The sequence below is a fragment of the Vicugna pacos genome, chromosome 27 (assembly GCF_048564905.1).
Source record: "Vicugna pacos chromosome 27, VicPac4, whole genome shotgun sequence".
Taxonomy (NCBI): domain Eukaryota; kingdom Metazoa; phylum Chordata; class Mammalia; order Artiodactyla; family Camelidae; genus Vicugna; species Vicugna pacos.
Window position 1 is genome coordinate 25,338,595 of NC_133013.1, and position 22,585 is coordinate 25,361,179.

The 22,585-nt window shown below is 51.6% G+C and overlaps 1 protein-coding gene across 2 annotated transcripts; it reads left to right on the forward strand.

Moving 5' to 3' along the window:
• The first annotated feature begins 1,510 nt into the window (after nt 1-1,510).
• SCAMP2 (secretory carrier membrane protein 2) lies at nt 1,511-22,185 on the forward strand. 2 transcript variants are annotated; one of them, XM_006208750.4, is made up of 9 exons: nt 1,511-1,686; nt 12,019-12,087; nt 12,545-12,643; nt 14,555-14,672; nt 15,201-15,329; nt 15,996-16,155; nt 17,211-17,312; nt 20,293-20,410; nt 20,622-22,185. In XM_006208750.4, the coding sequence occupies exons 1-9, from the start codon at nt 1,630-1,632 to the stop codon at nt 20,754-20,756; spliced, it is 987 nt and encodes a 328-aa protein (XP_006208812.1). In that variant the 5' UTR covers nt 1,511-1,629; the 3' UTR covers nt 20,757-22,185. The 2 variants fall into 2 exon arrangements, with proteins under 2 accessions (XP_006208812.1, XP_072807153.1); XM_072951052.1 differs by lacking the exons at nt 12,019-12,087; nt 12,545-12,643.
• The last annotated feature ends 400 nt before the right edge of the window (nt 22,186-22,585 follow it).

The window sequence follows — 22,585 nt, forward strand, 5'->3', positions numbered from 1 at the left end:
ACAAGAGTGAGCAAACCAGATGCTACTCCTACCCTTGTGGAGCTTACAGTCTAGTGTGAGAGAGACACAAACAAATAACCACCTATATAAGTGTGGACTTAGACAATCTCTGCAGTAGGTGTTATGAAAGAAAAGCGCAGGATAATATAGAGTTTATGTTGTGGGGGAGGGGCTGATCTAATCTATGGTGAAGAGAAGCTGCTCCTGAGGAAGGGGCATATAGGCTTGGATTTGAAGGATAAGTAGGAGTTAACTAGAGGATGATGAGGGCATGGGCTAAGAGCACATCAGAAAGAGGGAAAGTCCTGTGCAAAGGCACTGAGGCAGGAAGTTTGAGGAACTGAAAAGTCTCTAGGAGGGCTAGAATGAACAGTGGTGGGGGGTAGGGATAAGCACAAGAAGGAATGGGAAGGATTGATAGGTGGGGGCAGATCTTGCAGGACCTAGAGGCCAAACTAAGAAGTTGAGCCTTTACAGAAAATAATTGAAGGGTTTTTTTTAACCTTTTTTTTTAAAGTCAGTATAGTTAATTTACAGTGTTGGGTTAGTTTCAAGTGTACAGCAAAGTGATTGTTTCATATATATATTGTTTTTCAGATTTTTTTCCATTATAGAAGATTACAAGTTATTGAATATTGTTCCCTCTGCTATACAGTACGCCCTTGTTGTTTATTTGTTTTATATATAGTAGTGTGTATACGTTAATCCCAAACTTAATCCCTCCTCCCAATTGAAGAATTTTAGACAGAAACTTCCATAGTAATTTTGCGCCCTTTGAATTATCTCTTGTTACAACATGAACAACAGACTGATTACTGTACTCATCCAGAGTAAGGAATGACAGTGGCTGGATTCAGTGGCAGCAGAAACGTACAAAGCCAGAAATAAGGGGCATGAATCGGCTATCTCCCTCATGGCTGATGGCTCTATTGCTGAACTCCCTCATTCACTTAGTAAATGCTTGATGCCCCGGTTAATCCTAGCTCAGGCCCTAAACCTGTCTGTGCTCAGGGATCCTTATCCCTAAAACGATAAAACTTGACCTCAGGAGGCAAGGCCTAAAAGAAGCAGTGCTCAGCTAGGATGGGGACAGCCTCTCTGCTCGGCGCTTACAACCAGAACCTTTTCCTGGCTCTCGAGTCAGGCACTCCATTCCCCACTCCCACCGTAGGCTCGTACTTTGGCTCCCTGCCTGGACTAGTGCATACTTCCCAAACTTGCCTTCCAAGGAAATGAAGGGGTTAAGCTTCCAGTTCCACTATGGGGAGTTTACTTTGGGGGATTCCCAATACAAAGGTGGAAGCCATCTGACCGAGCGGCAGCTGGGAACGGCTCCGGGCCCGCCTCTGGCTTCCCGACAGTGGGTGCCCGCGCGACCACTGAAGCACAGTCAGAGGGAAGGAGCGGATGGAAGCGGAACGCCCACCCACTTCTCGGTAGTGGGTTGCAGGAAGGGGAAGCGGCACTCTGTGACGTCACATGACCACGCCTCTCGGGGAGGGCGTTGCGCCTGCGCCAGAACGGCTGCCTCGCTCCCGGAAGTGGAGGATCTGCGCGAAGATAGCTGCTGGGTTTGGGTGCCCGGAGGCAGAAGCGCTCGCGGAGCTCGCCCGTCAGCCCCCGACCGCCATGTCGGCCTTCGACGCTAACCCCTTTGCGGACCCAGTGGACGTGAACCCCTTCCAGGTAGAGCCTTCATGTTACAGCTGTCTCTAATACCAAAGGCCGCCGCCTGGGCCTCTTTCGCTAGAACCGGGAGACGTGGCTTAAGAGGGACGGGCTGTCTGCCCAATGGGAGAGCGGGCTCTGTGGGCTGGCCTATCGTAGCGTCTGAGGGCGGGACTAACTGCAGGTGGAACAGCGGAGGGGGAGGGGCACCTTACTTTGGGGAGAGGTGGGACGATCTACTAGCCTGGGACTAGTAGCCCCTCAGACTGGACACTGCTAGGGAAGGGGACTGGAGCAGACATGATCAGGGAGACCCCACCCCCAGCTTCAGGGAGAGAAGCGACTTCATCTGAGGGGAGAAATGTGGCTACCACATCCCGCAATCTTGGGGAGACACCAGCCTTGAGTCCCTTTAGGAGAGAGGGTGACAGCAACAAAATGAAGCAGTGGAAGCCTCTAGTGGGATGGAAAAATGTGAGAAAAATCTCAAGACAGCCCCCCCACACACACACAGCCAGTTAACATGTAAGTTATAGGAGATCCCCTGAGATTTATCAGGAAAGGAAGGCTGGTAACCTAAACAATTCTACACCTTGGCCCATGGGTCTGGTTTGGACTGGGTTTTGGCTAGATGGGAGAGCTCAGGTTAGGGAGGGAGGAGGCGTGAGGGGCCTCTGAGGGTCTTGAAGCACAAGGAATGTTGGTCTTGTGGACCTGTGTGTGGTGACAGGGTAATTGAGATGTGCTGACCTATGAGCTGGTCTGACGTTTTGAACAAACGATCGAAGAAGAAACAGACTTCTACTTAAAGCCAAAGCCTTTCTACCTTTGAGCTAAGAGCACAGGGATATTCTTTTCCATGATGAAGGGTTGGGACTCCTGTTAGATCCAAAACTCCTGTGCCTTTTTTCGCGTCTGCTCAAAACCAGTTCCAGGGAAGCTTGCTTCTGCTAACTGGTGATTTATGAGCCCTGAGCTTTCTGCTTTGTCAGGATGTCACCAGGCACATTAACTCATCCTGCTTGCACTTTGTTTTGGTCATTGGCAATTTCAAAGTTTCCTGCAGGTGTAAGGGAAGTCCTTGGAGGGGTCCTTCCTGAAACTCACAGCATGAGCTTTCCTACCCTGAATCCCTTCAAGGGTCAGAACAAACACAAAGGAGACCAGAAGGAAATAATTACATGCTATCTTAGAGTGAAAAGTTTATGCCTCTTTTTTGGTCTTAAGGTGACTTGGTTAATGGGAGCCCTCAAGGCAAATTTTGGTAGCTTGTTCTTTGTAACATCAGAGAATTCCTAACATTCCTCTTGTAGCCTAATGCTTCTTGACAGAACTGTTTGGAGGACTTTACCTCTTATATAACGGAATCATCTCTGTTTGAGTAAAGAAAGAACATTTGCATTTTTCTCTGCCAGTGTCTTCAGATAACTGTTTTGCTTTAATTATAAAAATGCTGTATGATACTGGAGTTTGAATTTTAGAAAGGATCTAGTAGCCTTTGTGTGTGCTGAGTGATGATGTGCCTTTTTTTCCTGTCCTGTCAGAATCAGAAGTAAAACGTCTGCTGCTATCCTGTAAGAGGCAGTCAGCTATCCAAAGATGCAGGGAGCTTGCCCCCAGTGCTAGCAATGGGCAAGATAGCTGGCCTAAATTCTGCCCTCTATTAATAGCAGCTTGAAAGTCTTAAACCACATCTCCATCCCCAGGAATGATTGTGCAAACTGTGGTGGAAGTAACTTCTGCATTCAAGCAAGATAGTCTGTCCATCAGGCAGCCCCAGGATATAGCAAGACAGGAAGCAGCTGTGGTCCTGTAAAGAGCAACATCTGGTGGGGAATCCTGTGTGGGAAGAAGAGGGCTGGCTGGCTGTGATTCTTCTCCTCCTTACCCTGGGCTGGGTTTTTCCTCTTGGTGCACAGTTGTGTCGGGAGAGGGAACTTTGGACGTGAGGCCCCCAAGCTCCTTCTCCTGGAGAGCTGCCCTCCCTCTCCTCGTGGTGGTGGTGTGTTCCTCCCTGACTGCCAGGGCTTGGACATTGGGAGGGTGCAGCCCTTGGGTGACTGGGTGTGAGCCCAGTTTCATTTACCCAGGGTGTTGGCACAGAGCTCAGGAGGGAGCAGGTAGAGAGGCGACAGGCATAGAGTGTCACACCTAGCCAGCTTTTCATTTTTTCCCTTCGCTCCATGGTGCTTACGAAAATATACTTAGTGTTCAGAGTCTATGGTGGACTATTAGAGCTGGGAGTGTCCTCAGAAATGTCTTCTAACCTCTTCAGTTTAGAGATGAGGAAACCAGGAACCCAGTGAGGAAGGGACACGCCAGAGTCACCAGCTAATTCGAAGCAGGAAGGGTCTCAGACTTGGGTCCATTCCCAGGACAGTGCTGTTTGAAAGGTTTTGGAAGCTCAAAGTCTTAAACCGCCTTGGGGTTATTTAGGCCAGGTAAGGAAAGAATGTAACTTCATCACCATTATCACCATTCTTAAAATGAGAGTTTTGGTGGAGTGAAAGTAACAAACTAGTATTAGGTAAGCTTTTTGTTGTTGTTCAGTGTGTGGGGCTGGAATAATACAGATTGTATTGTGCTTTTTAAGACCTTACTTTAAAGCAGCATATGTTCTGAGTAATACCAGTCCTAAAAGGTGCTCAGGGTTCTGTGGTCAAATTAGTTTGGGAATTATTTTTCTTGAAGATTGACCAGGTTTGTTAGTTGGTTAAAGTCTCTGAGAAACCCTACAATAAAGATATTTGCTCAATTTTATTTGACGCAGCATTTCTCAAACTTACTCAACCATGGAATCCTTTTTCTGCTAACTCGTGTAACGTCCCCTGAGGCTCCTGGTGCACCTTTAAGTTGACTTCCTTACACACGTTATGTCTCCGCACCCTACTTCCATCTTCACCCCAAACTGTGGGCGTGGGCTTCTGTGACCTCCACCTTGTGGATCGTTACAATGGGATTATTAGAAAACTTCCTGCAAAGTAAGACTTTGAATGGGAGGTTGTCCCAAGAGTGCAGCAGAGGCTTATGAAACTCCTAGAAGGAAGCAGGAAACTGCAAGCCACGTGTGGCTGATTTCCCAACCTCCATTGGCACTCCCTAATCCCTCTGTTAGCTGTGGCGCATCTGCTTTGTACCATCTGGGTAGGCAGGTCCTGCTTTGAGCTGATTCCAGCATGTCTGTTTCCAAACGTTTCTCAGTAAGTCCAGTCAGGTGATGAAGAGGTTGAGGGCCACAAGTGGGCACTGTGCTGCCCATTTTGTTTTTCAGCAGTCCGCTAAGAAGCAGGTCACCCAGGCAAATGTCTGGGCTGCTTTCCTACTTGGCGTTTCTGCCAGGTTACCACAGGCAGCCGGCGTTGACCTCAGAGAGGGGGAGTGGACTAGCTAGCTGGTGGTGCTGAACAGAGAAAGCCTTTCAGCACTCGTGAGTTCCCATATCACACCATATCACTTTCATACGCTGCCTCCTTGCAGTTAAAAGATAATCTCAGTGGTGTGGCTGCTTCCCAAGGATTTAAAACATATCTCCCCTGTGGGAGGAGAAAGTGGCAGCAGAAATGTGATTTGGGTGTGAACAGTTACATGAAGTTCCCTGCTCAGACAGTGAGGGCTTTGTTACTTCCCAGAGAGGGTGGGCTCCAGCTTGACTGTAGCTTTGGGAATTCTCAAAACCACTGGATGGACCTGGTAGAACTTTCCTGTAAAATAGGAGCATTGTCTCAAGAAATTTGAAAATGCAAGTTTCATATAGTTTTAACTGCCTTTATGGTTGGCACCTGGAACCATGCTGGGTGTTAGCGCTTGGCCAGAGGACACAGCTTAACTTTGACCTTACACTTCTGTTAATTTTTCTTTGGAGCCACTTGGTTTAGGATGATCCTGAGTTCAGAGACCTGGTAATGTTTAACCAGGACAAACAAGGGGTACTTGCCACTTCTTCAGGGAAGTGCACATTCATTAACAAGGCACGGCCCGTCCAGCAGTGCTTCCTTGAGATGCTGTCGCATCCGTGCACATCACTGAGCGGCTGCAGCTCCGAGGGCCTGTGCAGGAGACCAAGGTGAATGGGCACATGGCCTGCAAGAGCTTCTGACCTGGCAGGAGAGCTAAGAAATGCTCACATAGGTACAAGGAGGACAGCCAGAACTTGCCAGGAGGATCTGTGAGGGATCGGAAGAGGAATGGGGCAGAGTCCTGGGGTAGGAAGGGCCTGGGCTGAGAGCAGAAAGCCTGGCATATGGCAGGAGAGGGTGTTTCAGGTGAAGGAGCACCACGAACCTAAAGTCACTTCTGTGTGTTGTCGCCCCCACAGCCCCAAGCACCTCCTCACTCTGGGATCCTGTGGTCTCTTTGGGAGCCGTGGGCCCGAGATTTGTCTGCTGCTTGTGATGCACATGCTCACCTGGCCAGTCTGTCTCGAAATTCTCTCCGTCCTCAGCCTCTTTGTCCTGGTAACTCTCACCTCCTCCTGCCTGTACTGGACTTTGTTCTCACTGTGTACCTCTCCGAGTAAGTTCTTCCACTTCTGTGACTTCAGAGTAGCATCCACATCCCAGTGACCCCAGATCTAGATTCTAGCTCTTACCTTTCTCCTGAGCTTCAAACCAGTGTTTCCAGCTCTCACTCGGACATTTCCACCCTTTGCAACCAGGTGTATTTTATGGGTCTCTCCAGTCCAGTCCAGTATCTTCGGATCCTCTCTCCGCTCCCATCCACCTGATCGTGAGGAATCTGTTCCTCTTCCCCCATGACCTGTCTTGCTCAGTGGTGGCACTGTTCGCCAGTGCCCCAGGCTCATGACCCCACTCACTCAACTCCTTCCTTTCCTTCCCTTCACCCGCCTTCTTGCCCTGCAGTAACTCCATACACCGGCCAACCCAGAGAGTGCCCGAGCCTGTGTGGCGTCTACCTGAGAAGGGTCTCTGGAGTTCCGCCCCTCTTCTCTGTCCCAGGGTCATCCTGTAGTTCAGTCCTCACTATCAGCCACCTGGACACTTGTGTCACAGCCAGTCTTCCTGCCGCACTGTGCTCCCCTTGCTGCTGGCCGACCTGATCACGCCCTCCCTGCTCACAATCTCTGCTTGACCCCGATGCCCGTAGGGTGAAGTCCCAACTGCTACAGTCTGGGCTGACCTCTTCTTCAGGCTGGTTCCCTGCTGCTCCTGACTCTTCTCCATATGCACTTCACTCCGTGGCCTCCAGAACCTTCTCCCTGAACACACACAAGCTCTTTTTAAAGATTCTGTGTCCTCAAATAAACTTATCTACAAAACAGAAACAGACTCACAGATACAGAGAACAAACACGGTTACCAGAGGGTAAAGCGGGTGGGAAGGGATAAATTGGGAATTTGAAAACTGCACCCCTTAGGGAGTGGTGGAAATGTTAGCTGTCTTGATTGTAGTAGTGGTTTCACTGGTGTCTGCATCTGTCAAAATTCATCAACCTGTACATTTGAAATACATATAGTTTATTGTACAGGAACTATACCACAATAAAGGTGTTTAAAAAAATAAAGATGCTGTGTCTTTGCAAATATTGTTCTTTTTTCCCTCTTTAGTGCTTTCTAAATTTCTTTCATCCCTCAAGATCCAACTCAGATGCCACCTCCATGAAGCCTTCCCTGACTGTCCAGACAGCTCCCTCCCTCCCTCTTCTTCGAGCCCCTGCACTTGCCCCGCCCTTGTTATAGCTCTGAACATGTGCTGTCACTTCTTGCCCTGGCTTCTGTTTTGTTCTCTGTGCTCTTTGCTTCTTGAGGGCAGGAGCCAAGGCTCTTTTGCCTTGTGCTTGGTATGGAATGGTTTGTGTAGGGAGTAGACAGACAGAGATGGAAGGAGATGGCAGGAGGCTTCGTGCCACTGAGAACAGGCTGTGCTGAGAGGAGCACTGGTGCCAGGTCGTCGAGGGCCTCGATGCCAGGCCACCTGTTAGATTTACTTTCTGGCGGTTCCGTACATCACCGCTGTGGCAGAGAGGGAGGCCCCAAGGGGCACCTTGCTCATTTGGTGGGTCTCAGGCTCGCTCTCTTTTTTTTTTTAAATAAGTGTGTACGTATGTGTTTAACGTAAGTATAACATAGTCACGTTATAGAAAATTTGGAAAACAAAATAACTCATCCATTTCTACTAGTCTTTTGCAATTGTCATTTTAATGTGTTTTCCTGTCAGTCTCTTTTTTATATGAGTACTTTTGACAGAATCATCATTTGATATTCATATAACAAAGCATTTTCTGTGTTGCCGCCCTGTGTTCATAGCTGTGATTTTTAGTGGCTGTTTAGGCCATCGAGGGGATGTACTTGTTCTCACTGTCTCTGGATATTTAAGTCATTTTCCTGCTTTTTTCTCCAGTTGTAAATACAGTTGGAGATGTATTGGTGCAATGAATACATTTGCAGATACAGATTTTTTTTCTCCAGTCGTAAATACAATTGCAGATGTACTGGTGCAACGAATACATTCACAGATACAGGTTTTTACACATTTTTGTCATATTTCCTTTGTATGCTCAGTCTGTGGGTCAGCGAGTACCAAGATTAACTGCGGCTCTTTGTGCACCTGGGACCCAGCCAGCCAGTCTGGGGATGACTGCCCTTTCTTGTTCTGTGACACATAGTCTGTCGCCAAAGCAAATGGGATGTCACAGAGGTTCCAAAGTATTGGTGACTGCTTCCCAGAGCGAATGGCCGAGTGTTTTAGTCCATGAGGTATTTATTTAACATGCTTATTTGGAGCCTGAAAGAAAGCCCACATCAGGAGCCTGGGTGGAGTGCGGGGTGGGAGAGCAAGGAAGAGCCACGGTGCGCTCGAGCAGGCCAGGACCTGGGGGACGCACGGGGAGGGGTTGCCAAACCAGTGAAAACAAGTGTGTTTTTCAGGGCTTTTCCGGCAGAGCTCCAGCCTACCTGTGCCCGAGTCCTTTCTCTTAGATCCCTCACAGCCAAGCTCCACAGGAGTTCTCCGCCCCAGAGCTTCCTGCATGGCCTTTGCTCCCCTTGCTCCCCTCGTGTTGGAAGCTTCCTTCCTCTGAGCCCGCGCCGCGCAGGGCCCCCTTCCCTCCCCTGCCCTCCTGTCTTCACTCGGGTGCTGTGGGCACGCGTCTCAGCTTCCAGATCATGGTCTCCAGAAGGGCAGGAGCTGTGCCCTGTTCCCCTGGTGTGTCCCTCACACTGTGACTGTTCGCTGAATGAAAAGAACTGCGTTCAGAAGATTTTTATTTGTTACAAGTTCAGTGAAGGGCGTTGGCCAGTCTGCATCCTTTGGCCACCGAAGGGGTATCAGGTTGCTTTTTTGGAGGTGAAACTTAGCTCTGCCTGTGCTTTTAAATAACTGCTTGACGCACTTTTTTACGAGTCAGCTCATGCTCTGTGAGTGTAGAAGATTGCTGCTGTTGACTTCTTATTTGTGGCTTGGAGTAAAAGCTGAGGGTCCTCATTCAGGCTGGTCAGTTTTGTCCTTACAAGGCTCTCTGTATGTGTCCTCCCAAGGGTGTTTGCCAAGAGGACTGCTCTGAAATCCAGGAATAAGGAGCTGAGCAGAAGCAGCTGTCCCGGTCACTTATGGTGCCCTTGTCAGCCTCCCTCGGGAGCAGGGTTCATCCATCCAACCCCACCCTGGCTGGGCACCTTCCGTGGGTCAGCCCCCTGAGCTAGGCTTTGGGGACGCACTGCCCACTCAGGTTTGCCACTCGTGTCTTTGGAGACAGACTGACTTCAGAATCAGCCTCAGCTACTACCCCTGAGGTCTTGGATGAGCCACTTCTCCTCTCTGAGCTGGGGCTTTGTCCATCTGCCAACTAAGTAGTCCTCCCTCACAGGGTGGTCGTGAGGTTGAAGGAGGAGGTGAGTTGTAGCTTTTCTCAGCCAGGGTTCCTCAGCTGAGCCATAGACACAGAAGCTGATTGGAGCGACTGCTTTCTCCGTTCTCCCAAGGATGGAACATAACCAGGACTGTCCTGGATGCACAGAAGTCAAGTCATTGCAGTGGGGCTTAATTCTCGCTGGGAACCAGGTTGAGAGGGGCTGGTAGAACCTTCTTTTCTGATGGCTTGACAAAGTGGCCAGTTCTGGGATGACTAGAATTTCACAGTCACATCACTGTGGTAAGCCTGGCACACAGTAGACACCCAGTAAACACCAGCTCCCTTCTCAGCCCCTCTGCCTCCCTCCTTCTCACACCGGGCCTCCGCTTCTCTTGAAGCCATGGACACCTTTCAGAAAGAGCTTTGGTCTCCTCAGATGGAAAGTATTCATGTCTCCCAGAGTGTTCCAGGCTCCTTTTCCCAGGCAAGGTGCTCCTGGGCCCGGGGTCGCTGCCATAAAGCAGGTGGCTCTCCCCTTCTCTGTGTCCTAGCATTTGGCCAGTACCTGCCAGAGAAAGTGGAGGAGGGCCTGCAGCATGCAGCCTTATCCCCAGACATTACCTGAGCTTCTGCTTGCAGCAGGCCCTTCACCAAGCCCTAGGGAGCCAGAAGTATGGACTAGATACAGAAGCTCCTGGCTGCAGAGTTTACAGTCTGCTAGTGGAGACAGGATTTGTTTACAGTGAGCCAGGTGAGGGGTCCAGGGCCAAGTCTTTAAGATTTGTGAAAAAGAAGGAGGGATCAGTATGGACCCAGTAGTCAGTCCCCGCACGCCCCAGAATCCTCTTCTGGCTGACCCTGGTAAAGGAAATGACATCTCTTCAGGGATCTGGAGGTTGCCTGTTAAACGTGTGCATCTGGGTCACGCGTGTATGCCATGACCCAAAACTGCTACTAGAGCCGGCGCTCTGTCCTTGTCCTGTAGTGACAGACTCAGGTAACCAGTTTCTTGGACAGTGGATCTAATTTCAGTGACTCAGCTCACTTGCTCTGCTGTGCTTGCCGTCTGCTAAGTATGAAACGGGAACAGATACTGAGCCACAAACCTTTCTTGCAGGAAGCCAGCCCCATAATTCTGGGAGAAATCTACTACTCATTCAGCCAACAGATAACCTCAAGGCCGGGTCCTCCAACTGCCGGTGGCCTCCTAAGCCTTACCTTGTCCTTTTGTCCAAGTTGCAGGAGCCACCAGGCTGGGATGGTGTCCAGCAGGAAGGACATAGCCACATGGCCTCCTTGCAGGGGAGACTGGGGTGCAGAGGACGAGTCCATCCAGAGACAGGAAGTGAGATGGGGCTGTGTGCCAGCTCTGGGCTAGGCCCTGGGGCTCTTCGGACATAGTCTCCCCTCCAGGCACTGGTGGCCTCGGTGGGAAGATGACAGTATGTGTGAAAAAGTGACTTTCAACACTGACCCTCGGCTCGATAAGTGTTCAGAATAGGGAGCTAGCTCCCATTTTAAGATGAGATAAGTATTGCACCATGGCAACTGTCCATGTCCACGTCTGAAAGTTGAGGGGGTTGTTCTCTGAGGTCTGTCAAAGGTTAACATTGTGTTTAAGAATCCAGTCTGTGGAGGCTGGGGGGAAGCTGAGCAGGAAGGACTGGGGCCTCTGGAAGAGTAGTGAGGGACTGGGGGCCGGGGGATGCAGGCCTATAATAAACAGGGGCCTTGGCAGACCATGGTGGCAGCTGTTTCTCCCAAGCCCCAGGCGTCACTGTTGGGTTGGACCTGAGCCCCAAACCTGTTTTGTGTGGGGGCGGGGCCTGGTGTACAGGAGCCCTGTCGGGGGAGGGGCGGGATGAAGACAGCTCCGAGGCTGCTGGGGTGGAGAGGATGGCAGGGAGCCCTGCGAGGCCCTGGGCCGGAAGGGTTGGTCTTGGCAGCGATCAGATGGGAAAGAGAAGATTGAAAACTTGGGGAAAGTCTGTATTCTGAGGACATTTTTGTATTTTTTTTAAAAGAGAATTCAGGAGAAAAAAAACCCAAAAACATTTTCCTGGCTTTTCATCTGAGTCCTTCATATCTGTATTCCTAGCAAGTGTGCATGATTTAATAAAGTCAGCACTGGCAGCCAGCAGCGTGTTTTTGTTCCAGAACCTTAAACTGTCCTTTAAAAAATTAGATGAATAAATACTTTCTGTAAAATAATAATAATAATAAAAACCAGTACAGAGGTTGTAAAGTGAAAAGTAAATCTACCACTCCACTTACTCCCCTCCTCAGCAACCCTCCCCACAAAAAACCCTCACTGGAGACAAACACTAAGACCCATTTTGATTTTGTAAAGGGCACGATCAGGAACATGCGTAGGCCCTCTTCCCAGGCCTCAGAGTGTAAAGCTTGCTCTGGGTCTCTTCTGGGAAGTCATCTGTGCTGAACCTCTCCTTTCCAGAAAGGAAGAAGAGACTGCAGTGAGGTCCCTCCCCTCACGTGGGTTCTCCTTTTTCCCCAGTGTCTAATGGCTCTTTTCTACCTTCTCAGGACCCCTCTGTGACCCAGCTGACTAATGCCCCGCAGGGAGGCCTGGCCGAATTCAACCCCTTCTCAGAGGTTGGTGAGCATGCCCTCTTTCTGAGGCCCAGGTCCTCTGGGTGGTGCTGGCATCTCTGGGTAAGGAGCCTTGGCAGAGACAGAGACAGAGACAGAGACAGGTGTGAGAAGCTGCAGTCGTCCCAGGGACAGTCCAAGTGTGAACTCAGGGGGTAGGGGCAGGGATGAGGAAGTCACCCACGCTCTCCTTGGGATCCGTGATCTGGGCCCCTCCCGGAAGAGGGCGGGGCAGTGCTGGGGAGCTCTGGATGCAGCAAGGCCAGGGCTCTGGGTTAGGCATCACATTGCCCAGAGCCTGGGGCTTGTTGGCTGAGAAGCTGCAGAGGGAGGCCCAGGGCAGGCCCAGAGGGAGTGCCCCTCTTAGGCAGAGGCGCATCACTCACACCCTGAGGGCTTGTCCCCACCTGCCAACTGGTAGAGGCCCCCTCACCTCCCTCCTCTGATCTGCCCCATGCAGACAAATGCAGCAACAACGGTTCCTGTCACACAGCTCCCCGGGCCCTCGCAGCCAGCAGTCCTCCAGCCCTCAGTGGAGCCAACTCAGCCAACCCCCCAGGTACTGTTGACGGAGATCCCTTTGGCCTCTTCTTTCCAGAAAGGGACGCACCCAGACCAGTAGCTGAGCCCTGAGATTGACGGGTGGACACAGGGCTTTAACCTCTGGCTCCGCTTCAGGGGCCCTCCTGATCATCTCTTTGGTGTTGGTCACTTGCACATGGAGGGTCTGCTCTGCCAACTATATCCTCACCCCCACCCCACTACCACCACCCAAAATAAGCTCTGCTCACCAAGCCAGGGTCCTTGGTGGCCTAGAGAGCATCTGCCCCTGTTGTGCCATTCCAGTTCCTTCTTGGGCCTTTGGTCTATTCTTACTCAGGGCCCAGAATCTCTCCCTCTCTTTTTTGTTTTAACCTCATTTATTCCTGTCTACCTTCCTGTTTTCCTTTGTCCCTTCACCAAATACTGTGAGTCTTGTCTGCTTTGTGCCCAACACTCCCCTCCACGCCTCACTGCCCTCCCCCACGCGCCTTGCTGCCCCCGGTGAGCATGAGCCATAGTGGAGTTGTATGTTGCAGCTCCTGCTTAGACAGGCCAGCAGGTTCCTGCCTACCAGACTCCTGGCAGAGAGCGAGCTCTCAGAGAGGCAGATGCTGCTAGGAGGAGATAGTATTCTCAGAGACAGCTACATGCGAAAGCTTCTGAAGGTAGGCAAAGTATAGATGAGCAGGAGTGAGGGCAGGGCGCCTGGACCTGCTCAGCTGGGCTGTGGATCTAGTGGGCCCCAGGCTGCTCCTGCCTCTGACTCGACTTGTCTGAATGTGCTGCCCCTGCCTGGGCCCCTGGGCTACACTCTTGGCCCTAGAACCCTGTGGAGGTGAGGCAGGCCTTAGAGGCAGGGGTGACTTTCCTGTTCTGCTGGGTGGTGGGCTGTAGGGACCTGGTCCTGCTCAACTGAAGTCGCAGACTTTGGGAGAGGAGGCTAAGACCCTCAGCGTGGTCCAGTGTGGTCAGTTCTGGTCCTGCTTCTGTACCCACTGCCTGAAGTTTACCTTCTGAAGGCAGACTTAGCTCTTTGGAAAACGCCTTTTGGAGAGAGAGAGCGTGTGTGTGTACATATGTATGTACACATATGCCTGGCTTATCATCCTGGGATACCTACATCCTAAAGAGGATTGTAGACTTGAGGAACCAGGCCCCAACAGCTGAAGCACCTAGCGGGGACCAGAGCCCTGGGCTGGAGCACCAGGCCCAGGCCCAGGCCCAGGCTCCTTCAGCCTCACATGTAGTCTCCTAGCTGCCTCACTCAGAGACCCCACTGTGCTTGGAGAGGGAATAAAGCTTGGATTCTGCACGCTGTGAGAGCCAGGCCAAGCATGGCCAAGCCTAAGGGGCTGTCCCGGGGTGCAGCCGGTCACACTTCAGGTGGAGCCCTGCGCAGCGTCTGGGGTTGGGCGGGTTGGGGAGGTGCTTACACATAGACCCCCGAGGCTCTGGGTACACAAGGCTCAAGTATCTCCCATCCCCTCTCATTGCTAGCAGGTGCGCACCATTTCCCATTCACACACATGTACACCCCGCCACGGTCTTGAAATGAGGCTTGGGTCTCTCAGTGTCTGGTATATGTTAGTCTCTTGTGAGACCTTTTTCCCTTTGCCGTTACCCCAAAGGTCACTTTAACTGAACTTTGCCTGGCTCCAATATGAGGGATAGTTCTCCTCTATCTCAAGCTCAAGGATGAGGGGAGAGGAGAGCGCTGGTAGTGGCTCAGGGGCAGGAGGTGGTTTATGGTAGGCGGCTGGTCACCTTGGCCTCTCTATGGTGGTCTCAGGTACCCAAGACACTCTGGGGCTGGGACTGCCTCTGGGCTGCCTCCCTGCATGGGCAAGGCCCCTCTGCCTTCTGTTCAAGCTGACACTGTCTGTCTGTCTGTCGTGTCTGGCCGCCCCCCGACACCTGTTCCCTCCAGGCTGTAGCCTCTGCCGCCCAGGCAAGCCTGCTCCGGCAGCAGGAAGAACTGGACAGGAAAGCAGCTGAACTGGAACGCAAGGAGCGGGAGCTGCAGAACACAGTGGCCAACTTACATGGTAAGCGAGGTGGCCGTGCCCGACTCAGGGAGTTCCCGGGCCTGCTTGTTCCTGGGGCAGCCTCGGAGCTTTGCTGAGCTCTTGCCAAGTTCATCTTAGAATGGCGTTGGTCCTGGGAAGAGCAGTAAGGTGGATGTTAGGAGACTTGCAGGGTATTGCTAATGGATGTAGGTTGTTTCTGCACTCCTTCCCAGCTCGAGCTTTCTTTGATAGAGTGAGGGCATTGGTCCCAGGATTCCTTGCTCATGATCATGAACCCTATGCTTATGGGCTGGTTGTTAATAAAAGTAATCACTTAGGCCATTGAGCTCTGTGTTTCCCAGTGAACTTGAGGTCCATTATCTTAGAGTGAGCTTCTGGGTGTTTGTGTCCCAACACCCTTTTCCCATCCCACTCCACATCCATTGACCCCAAGCCCCGCTTGCTGATGCCCCTCTGGGAGCCCTGGTTTGGCCCGCGAACAGGGTGGTGTGTGTGCTCCACCACGCTGCTGAGGCCGGGCTCACCTCCTCGCCTCTTCCCACACAGTGAGGGAGAACAACTGGCCGCCCCTGCCCACGTGGTGCCCTGTCAAGCCCTGCTTCTATCAGGATTTCTCCGCGGAGATCCCTGCTGACTACCAGCGGATATGCAAGATGCTCTACTATCTCTGGATGTGTGAGTCCTGCTCCTGCCCCTCTGAGCACCAGGTGAAATCCTCCGGCCGCTCCTCCCTGGCAGGCTCCAGCCCTCCTCAGTGCTGGGCTGGGGTGGGTGCTACCTTCTGCCCACATAATTTGCTCCCCGAAGTCTGCTGCCTGTCCTTGGAACCTCCCCAAAAGGGCCAGTGCAGGCCACAGGTCAGGTAGGGTGGGATGAGCTGGAGGCTTCTGAGTCCTGCGGAGCTCACTGCACTAAAAGCCCTCCTTCAGTGAAAGCCTCTCCTCCCCACAGGCCCCTGGGCTCCTGGGAACGAGGATAAAAGGCTCCCTGTAGCTCTGCTGTGGCCCATCCAGGGCAGGGAGAGGAGTTTCTGAGAGAAGAGCTTCATTCCCCAAGGATCAGTCCTTGGGGCTGCATCCCCGCCCTCCACCACTGCCCCTCAGATACCTGGACTGTCCCATCACCTCTTAGGAACTTGGTTTGGTCCCTGGTTTTAAGGTCCTAGAAAACCAGGATTTGGGAGCCAACCCTGCCCAGGTACAGACCGAGCTCCTCTAGTATCTCTGCAGCTGCCCCCACAGTGTGGACCTCGTTTCCTCTCTGGGGAGTCGTTTGCCTTGTCGGGGAGCCCTTCAGTCACCGTGGCACAAGCCCACCTCTTTCTCCCCTCTCCTTCCCCAGTGCATTCAGTGACTCTGTTTCTGAACCTGCTTGCCTGCCTGGCCTGGTTCTTAATTGACACCACCAAGGGAGTAGACTTCGGCCTCTCGATCCTGTGGTTTGTGATCTTCACCCCCTGTGCCTTCCTTTGTTGGTACCGACCCATCTATAAGGCTTTTAGGTGAGTGGGGCTTGGGCAAGGGGTGAGTGTGTGGCTGGCATCCCTGGTTGCGGGCTGAGGGCTCATGGATCAGAATAGAGTGGTGGGGAAAGTCACTTTCCCAGTCCCACCCATGGTGAGAGCACAGGGGCCTGGGCTGCTTTCCTCAGTTGCTGTACCTGAGGTCCGCTCTGGGCCGTGTCCTTGGATGAGGCACAGGAGGCTTACTTGCCTTCCTCTGCTCCCAGTCTGTCTGATACAGTGGGATTTTAGTCATGGGGAAGAGGCTGTGCTTCTTTGATAGAAGTCAGACTTCTCTGATAGTCTGATAGAGTTAGAGAAGCTCTCAATGGGTCACCTGTCCATGCTTATTTCTGCTTCTCCCTCCACCTCCCCATTACTCCTGAGCATGGCTAAGTACCAGTATTTGACTGGTTGACATAGACTAGATACTGTGGGCATTAATAGGTCCACCTCACAGACCCCTAGGGCATTTGGAATCGTGCCTCAGAGTTGATGCTTTCAGGACAGGAGCCTGGCAGTTCCCTGGTGGAGGGGGCGAGGCAGCGGCTGAACCCTCCCCTGCATTTAGCAGGCAAAGGCTGCACCCTCACTGTATTCTGGCCCCCAGGACACTGAGATGAAGGTACTCAGAACACTGGTCTTGTCTGGTGTTCCCTACTCCCCAAATACCTTTTTTTTCCACCCAGGCCTCCAGTTTTATTATTAAAGACTTATACCTTTGGTTTAGATTTTCTTGCCTGTTATGCAAATAAGTACTCCAGGAGGTGGACTGTTAGGCTCTTTACATGGTCCTTTGTGAGCAACTTTATTAGCTCTTTGAGGAGGGGGTTAAGTATTGACCCCTTAAACTGGAAGGCAGTGGAAGGCAAGCCCTTTTTGATGATGGTGGTGAGTGTGCGTCCTTGTGGGCAGTGTGGCTGGCCCACTGGCCTGCTCTCCTCCCACAGTCCTGCACCCTGGCTCCTGGTGGGGTAGGTGTTGTGGTGAGTGAGGAAGGCAGAGGGGGAGCCCCAAGCCCTCTTGTGACTTCTTGTTTCCCCCTCTCTCTACAGGTCCGACAACTCTTTCAGCTTCTTCGTGTTCTTTTTTGTATTTTTTTGTCAAATAGGGATCTACATCATCCAGTTGGTAGGCATCCCTAACCTGGGGGACAGGTAAGACCTGGGGCAGCACAGAGGGAGTTGCGCCCTGTTTCCCTGCTCCCAGGAAGCCCCCACAGATGACCTGTTTTCCACCATAGCAGAGAGGGGGTGGGTGGGTCAGCTCGGGTCTGCCTTCACACCCCCGTCCACTTCTTCATCAGTAGCCACTTACTGTCTTGCCTTGCTCGCCACGTTCTCGGGTGTGTGGGTGAGCTTGGCATGAATCCGTAGGCTCGCAGGGCTGTGTCCTGCACTGGATGGCCTCCTCCTCCTCTGCTCCTGCCATGCCCTCCTAGAGGCTGGTGCTACTTCCACAGGCCCCAGACAAGCCCTGGGGTTTGGGAGGCTGCTGATGGATGTCCTGGCCTTTGCAGAGTCTGAGCTGTGACTTTTTCCAGAGGCCCTGTAACCTCAGGAGATGGAGCCCTCGCCCTTCAGGATTTGGCTCCTCCTGGCTGCTCTCCTTGAGCACACAGCTGGCATCAGTGTCCTGGCGGCTGCGGTCCTCAGCTCAGAATTAGTCTCAGAAAGACAAGCTGATGGCTGATGTTTTCCTTTCTGCTCCAGTGCATAGGGAACATTACAGAAAGGTCAGGCTGGCCTTGGCTGGAAGCCTGAGGCTGGAAGGCCTGCACTATTTTGGTCCCCTCCCTCCAATGGCACTGGCGAGTCCAGAGCTGCGGGGAGGGTGACTCACCTCACACTCGGAGCAAGTGCACGCTGCCCTGCATCCCCACCCCCCTTTCTTCTCTTGCTGTTTCTAATCTGGCCCCTTTTCTCTTTGACTGGTGACCCAGTTTCATTACTCATTACCCTAAGTGAGATCCTCATAAAAGGCGGTGATTAATAACTGCTGTTTGCTCCCTGGTCTGGGAGTCAGGAGGCTTGTGTTCCGGCCTGGGCTCCGCCCCCGCTGCCCTGCCTGTGTCTGCTGGGATGATCTCTGTCGCCTCCAGCCTCCCAGTGCCTTTCTCATCTCCCCTCAGAACAGCCACGATTGGCTAGATATAATCCCTCTTCCCTTTCTGCTACTGATGTAAAATACACATAAAATTTATCATTTTATTTACCACTTAAACCATTTTAAAGTATAAAATTCAGTGGCATTTAGTCCATTCACAGTTTTATGCAAACACCACCACTTACCTAGTTCTAGGACATTTCTATCACTCCGTAAAGAAACTCCATTCAGTTGGAACCAAAATTCATTACTTTCCATTTTTTCCTTTCCTAATAAAATCCTGTAAGGTGAAAAAACAAAACAAAACTCCATACCCACTAAGCACTCACTCCTTTTCCCTCATTCCCTGAGCCCCTGGCAACCATTTAAACTGCTATCTGTCTCTGGATTTGCCTGTTCTGGACATTCCATTGAAATGGAATCATACAATATATGGCTTTTCGTGCCTGGCTGCATTCACTTAGCATGTTTTCAGGGTTCATGTTGTAGCACATGTTAGTACTTCATTCCATTTTATGGCTGAATAATATTCCATTGTTTTGGGAGATACTGCATTATTTTTACCCACTCATCAGTTGATAGACATTTGGCTTTCCACCTTTTTGCTATGGTGAATAGTGCTGCTATGCACATTTGTGTACAAGTCTTTGAGTACCTGTTTTCAGTTCTTTTGGGTATGTATCCTGGGGTGGAATGGCTCAGTCACATGGTAATTCTATGTGTAATTTATTGAGGAACTGCCAAACTGTTTCCCACAGTGGCTGGACCACTTTACATTTCCAGTAGCAAAGTATGAGGGTTCTAGTTTCTCCACATCCTCACCAACACTCCTTTTTTCTGTTATAGCCGTCCAGAAGTATTGTATCTCATTGTGGTTTTGATTGATCTTTCCTGAATGATTAATGATGTTGGCCATCTTTTATGTGCTTATTTGGCCATTTGTATATTTTCTTTGGAGAAATGTCTGTTCAGATCCTTTGCTAATTAAGTTAATCAGGTTGTCTTTTTGTTGAGTTCTTTATATATTCAGGATAGTAGCTTTTTATCAGCTATGTGATTTATAAATTTTTTTCCTGTGTGTTGTTTTTCACACTTGATAGTATCCTTTGATGTACAGAGGTTTTTAATTTTGATGAAATCCAGGTCATCTTTTTCTTGCATTGTTGTGCTTCTGTTGTCATATCTAAGGACCATCACTAAATCTGAGGTCATCAAGAATTATCTCTGTTTTCTTCTAAGAGTTTTATAGCTTTAGGTCTCTGATTATTAGGTTTCGGTTAATTTTTGTATATGTTTGAAGTAGGGTCCAACATCATTGTTTTGCATGTGGATATCCAGTTGTCCCTGCACCATTTGTTGAAGAGGCCATTCCTTCCCCATTCAGTGGTCCTGACACACTTGTCAAAACTCAGTTGATGATAAATATATAGGTTTATTTCTGGACTCCCAGTTCTATTCTGTTGATCTGTGTGTCTATCCTGATGCCAGCACTGCAGTGTTTTGATAGCTGTAGCTTTGTAGTAAGTTTTTAAATCAGAGAGTGTGAGGCTATCCCCTTCTGTAGATGAGGACAGTGGGGCTCAGGAAAGAGACAGGACTGACGAGAGGCAGAGGGGCTGTCCCTGGGCCCCAGTGGGAGGAGCTGAGGTGAGAGGATGAAGGCAGTAGTCAGTCCTCCTCTGCAGGCCCTCAGGAGTGAGCAGCCAGGCTTCCCCCGTACCCCTAACCCCCAAAGCAGCAGGAAAAGGCCCTCCCTACCGAGTGCTACGCCTGACTGTAAAGGTAGCAGGCATCTCCTTCCTCCCTGACCGCACATGGCCCAAAGATTCCCCATGGGCAGTGTGGGGCCTGATGGCCTTCACAGAGGCCTGGTCTCTCTCAGGCCAAGGGTTCTGGCCCACAGGGCTCTGTGCTGCAGGGAGGTGCCTGGGTGGGGTTCAGCACACAGTGGCCACTTGGAGAAGAGCCCCTCACGGGTAGCTCTGGGGCCCATTCCCACTGTGCCCTCTCGGCCTCCTCCTCCCTTTGCAGTGGTTGGATCGCAGCCCTGTCTACACTGTCCCAAGACCTGGCTGTGTCGATCATCATGATGGTGGTGGCTGGCTTCTTCACCCTCTGTGCCGTGCTCTCACTCTTCCTCCTGAAGCGGGTGAGTGGTGGGCGCTGGGCCAGCAGCACACCCAAGGAAGCAGGCACCTCTCTCCTGCCTTCACCATGGGGATTTCATCTCTACAGCAGTTGGGCCTCCTGGATCGCCAAAGGTCCAGTGGCTTCCTCCAGGGCTTGGAGGGGAGGCCAGCAGGCTGGGCTTCCTGGTGGCCCACAGCGTGGGCTTTTCTCACCATAGTCTCTTTCCACAGGTGCACTCCCTGTACCGCCGGACAGGGGCCAGCTTCCAGCAGGCCCAAGAGGAGTTTTCCCAGGGCATCTTCAGCAACAGGACCTTCCGCAGCGCCGCCTCGTCTGCTGCCCGAGGAGCCTTCCAGGGGAATTAGTCCTCCTGACTCTCCTCCCTCTGCCCCAGGCTTTTCTCTCGCCTGCCTTCTGAGCTGCACTTTCCGTGGGTGCCTTAAGCAGTGATTATGCCCAGCACAGACCTGGGGAGGGTCTTGCCCATGGCTCTTCCTCCTTCCTCAGCAACCAGCTCTCCCTTCCACCTGAGGAAAGGGGAGGGAGGGACAGGGACTGTTTTACACAAGAGAAAAGGAAAAAAAAAAAAAAAACCAAAGCTGTCTTTCCTTCTCTGGTGGTGGTTTGTTAGGATTTTTTTGTTTCTCTGGAAGCAGTGGGACTGAAGTTCTCCCTACACATGCACACATGCACACACACAAATACACACATACACATTTGGAATCACCAGCTGACCTGCACCCCCCCCCCCCCGGTGGACTTCTATTTCTGCTGGGGTCCTGAGACTCCACTCCTCTCCCAGCAGGTCTGGCCTGAATCTCCACAGACCCAGCCTGTGGCTTCCACAGTCCTGCCCTTCCTTCCTGCCCAGGCTGGGGTAGCCTCCCGGGGCTCCCTTCTTGTTGAGCTGCAGTGTGGGCTCTAGCCCCCAGCCCACTCTAGGGTGGTCTCTGGGCTTCCAGAGCCTCTGGCCTGGTTGCCCCAGCCTCTTTCCTGCCTTATGTTTCTCACAGTTTCGTAGCCTGTGAGGCCCCCTTCACTGTCCTGGTGTGGGCAGTATCTTGTGCCCTCTGGGGCCCCCCTTGGAACCCTTCCCTTTAGACTTACTGAATGTGCAGTGGGGTCGGTTGGATTTTGGGAATGGGGATGGATAGAGGGCACCGACCTGAAGTTGTCTTGACCAGTTTTTTTAAGAGGGTGGGTCTGACCTGGTGTGGTTTGTGTGGCCCTGTTTGTTTTGATTTCCTCTCTTCCTGGGGGACAGCTGCCCTTTACCCTGGCCTCAGACTCTACTTCCCCCTATCCTGCCCCCCCATCAGCAATATCTAGCCTGTATGACTCTTAGGGAGGGCAGGGGGATCAGTCTAGAATTGTATCCTTCAGGCCGGACTGATGAGCCATCTTTCTGAGAGTTCCAGACTAATCCTCTAGGGTTCCCCCATACTCCAAGTAGAGTCTAGGTCACCTTGCACTAGCCCTGGGGATTTGCCAGCCAGGAGCTGCGTCACTGTGTTGGGTGCCTAGGAGTTCATGGTTAAAACCTGTAACCTGTCCTCTAGAGGCAGTAGCAGTGGGTGTGTGGGCTGAGGAGCCTTCTCAAAAAGCTGACCAACCTCGGGCCTCTGGGGGCGTGGGGGCTACCCAGAGGCCCATACTGCCCCAGAGCCACTGAATGATAATGGCAGTGACCAAGGTTTTGTAAACTCCTTTCTGGTATTTTTTTCTCCATGTACAAATGTATATGTTATATCTCAATTTTTGTCCTTAAATAAAAACAAGACATTTTCAGACAAACTTGGCCCTAATGTCTGCTGAACTTGGGAGGATGGGATTGGCCCATGGGGTAGGGGCTGAGGTACTCCAGCCATAGGAGAGAGGGAACAATGAAGACGCTGCATCTGGCCAGTCTACTCCCTGGCTGGTCTGTGACAGGTCAAACCTCTCACCCCTGGGGGCGAGACCCTTCCTGAGACTGGTTGGCCTCTTCCATGGTACTTTTTTGTCCCAGTATTTCCATTTTCAGCCATACTGGTCTCTGGGGAGGAGGGCTTTAAATTTCTCCCCCATCTTACACACCTGCTCAGCTGGGCTCCGCCTCTTTCGCCCCTTCACGTGAGCGGTCTTTAGGACTGTCCCAACCTGGTTGGGATTCCCCGGCTGACCTCTGCTGGCCTCTGCTCACTTCCCTCTCGGG

Coding starts and splice junctions, on each gene's coding strand:
- SCAMP2 (XM_006208750.4), top strand. CDS start 1,630: ATGTCGGCCTTCGACGCTAACCCCTTTGCGGACCCAGTGGACGTGAAC. Junction 12,644..14,554: donor CAACTCAGCCAACCCCCCAG/GTACTGTTGACG, acceptor TGTTCCCTCCAG/GCTGTAGCCTCTGCCGCCCA. Junction 17,313..20,292: donor ATCCCTAACCTGGGGGACAG/GTAAGACCTGGG, acceptor CTCCCTTTGCAG/TGGTTGGATCGCAGCCCTGT.